The sequence below is a fragment of the Asparagus officinalis genome, chromosome 7 (assembly GCF_001876935.1).
Source record: "Asparagus officinalis chromosome 7, Aspof.V1, whole genome shotgun sequence".
Taxonomy (NCBI): domain Eukaryota; kingdom Viridiplantae; phylum Streptophyta; class Magnoliopsida; order Asparagales; family Asparagaceae; genus Asparagus; species Asparagus officinalis.
This window is the reverse complement of record NC_033800.1, coordinates 26142859-26144812: the sequence shown is the minus strand read 5'-3', so window position 1 is coordinate 26144812 and position 1954 is coordinate 26142859. Positions and strand designations below refer to the sequence as shown.

Sequence of the window (1954 nt, the reverse complement as noted above, 5' to 3'; positions counted from 1 at the left end):
ATGCAATTTAAAAGATACTTTCTACATGTAGGGGAAGAACATCTGATGCAGTTTAAAAGATAAAATGTTTGGTGAAACTCAAAGCTTGAAACTTACCGAGCAATTACATAAAGATAAAGAGCTCGGATACTCCTCAACAATCCACTAATACTGAATGCAGTTGATATGTTTCCATCAAAATCTCAGAGAATATTAGAAAACGAAAGAATCCTCTGTAGTACAAAAACCATGCTTCCACATAATGCCAAGAATTGACTCTGCTTCGGACTTTCTCCCAATCTTCCAATATGCCTTGAACATAATCAAGAAAGTCTTCTTTGTGGGGTTAAACTTGTAAGCCTCCATCTCATCAAGAACCGCATGCATTTCTTCCAGCCTATTATGCTGCCCGTACATCACCATCTTACAATGATAAAGTGACCGGCAGAGCCTCCACCCAGCATACTCAGCATTACGTATGAACCCTACAAGCTGATCCACTGCATCACATCGGAAGTAACTTGAGATGATTGAGCGCATAGTGCCCGTAGTTGTGACTATCGTATTCCTCTTGAATGCTTCCAGTATGGACTTATCCATGGATTCAAGCAAGCCCTCTTGAGCATAAAGCCTAATCAAAAGAATGTTAAGCCACGGCCTATATTCCCCATCTGGGATGAACTTCATCAAATTTTCAATCTTCCTAACTCGATCAGGATCAGAGCTTTTACAATAAGCACATATCATTGCTTGAATTAGACAAATCTCATGATTATTTACCATTTCTTTCACTAGCTCGTAAGTACTTTCCATTCTTTCAATGTTACCAGAATGAGCATAGCCTCGAAGCATCAACAGATAAGTGGAAGCATCCGGCTTGACAGTTCCAGTCTCCATTCTATGAAAAGTGCTCTCCATCCTACCCCACATCCAAGCCGTAACGTAACCAGCAATGACAGTATTATAAGTGGTCAATGTTGGTGAGAGATCATCAGACTGGTCGATGGTCTTGAGTATAGCCTCCATATGGTTAACCAACATTGACCGGCCAAAGACCGAAAGAAGAATATTATAGGTGACAATGCTCGGCTTACAATTTGGGTCCCTCTCCAGGTCCCCGAAGACTGAGATAGCCTTCTTGGTATACCCATTGTACATGTAAGCTGAGATTAAGGAATTATAGACGCAAGTGCTTTGAAATCCAAGGGTCCTAGCAGCATCACAGAAGAGACCTACGGCAAGGTCTATATCTTTGGTCCTACCAGCAAGTGTAATAGCTTTCGAATACTCTTCTGCTTGCAATGGAATCTCAGCGTCTGCTTGTCTCCTCCTCCAGTTAAAAACCTAGAAAACAGATTACGAAAGAGAGTCAGGTGTAAGGACTTTTATACTTAATATTTGCCACTCCGAAATCACTGATTCTTATAAGAACTCAATGCTTCCTAGCTCACTTTTGAAGCCAAATATCACTGCCGAAAAGACTGGAACAATGTGAAAGTTGAATAATTGTGAAGATATGCAGTCCAACAATTCAACCTCCAGGTGACTGAGAGCGTTTTATTGCTATCTGATTAGGTTAAAAAAACCCTTAAATAAGATCAAATAACACTAGATACAAGCAACTCATACATTTCTTTTATCCCAAATACAAAGTAATTTTTTCCGAGAATTGAACTTTAACCCAACCAAAACACTAAAATCGCTGGAAATCCCTCACCTCCAAAGCAAAATGAGGCTTGGCCTTGAGACGAGAGAGCAACTCAACAGACGCAGAGCCATTAGGCGACCTCCGAAGCAAATCGACAACAGATCTCGCATCAAGAACTCCAGCAACACGCTCAACATCCTCAAGCGTTAATATCTCGTCCGCAATAGACGAAACCCTAGCTTTGATATCATCTAGATCGCCGTCAGAAATAAGAGAGGTAGGCTTCTCCGTTAGTAAATGGATGCGATCGCGGATGCGGTCTGGTGT

At 41.2% G+C, this 1954-nt stretch overlaps 1 protein-coding gene across 1 annotated transcript; it reads right to left on the bottom strand.

Annotated features, from left to right (window-relative positions):
- Window positions 61-1954, bottom strand: LOC109846867 (pentatricopeptide repeat-containing protein At2g30780; the record flags this gene model as incomplete). The annotated part of the gene is made up of 2 exons (XM_020416104.1): window positions 61-1323; window positions 1697-1954. Coding segments are annotated over 2 exons (1389 nt in total), but the record flags the coding sequence as incomplete, so codon positions are not given.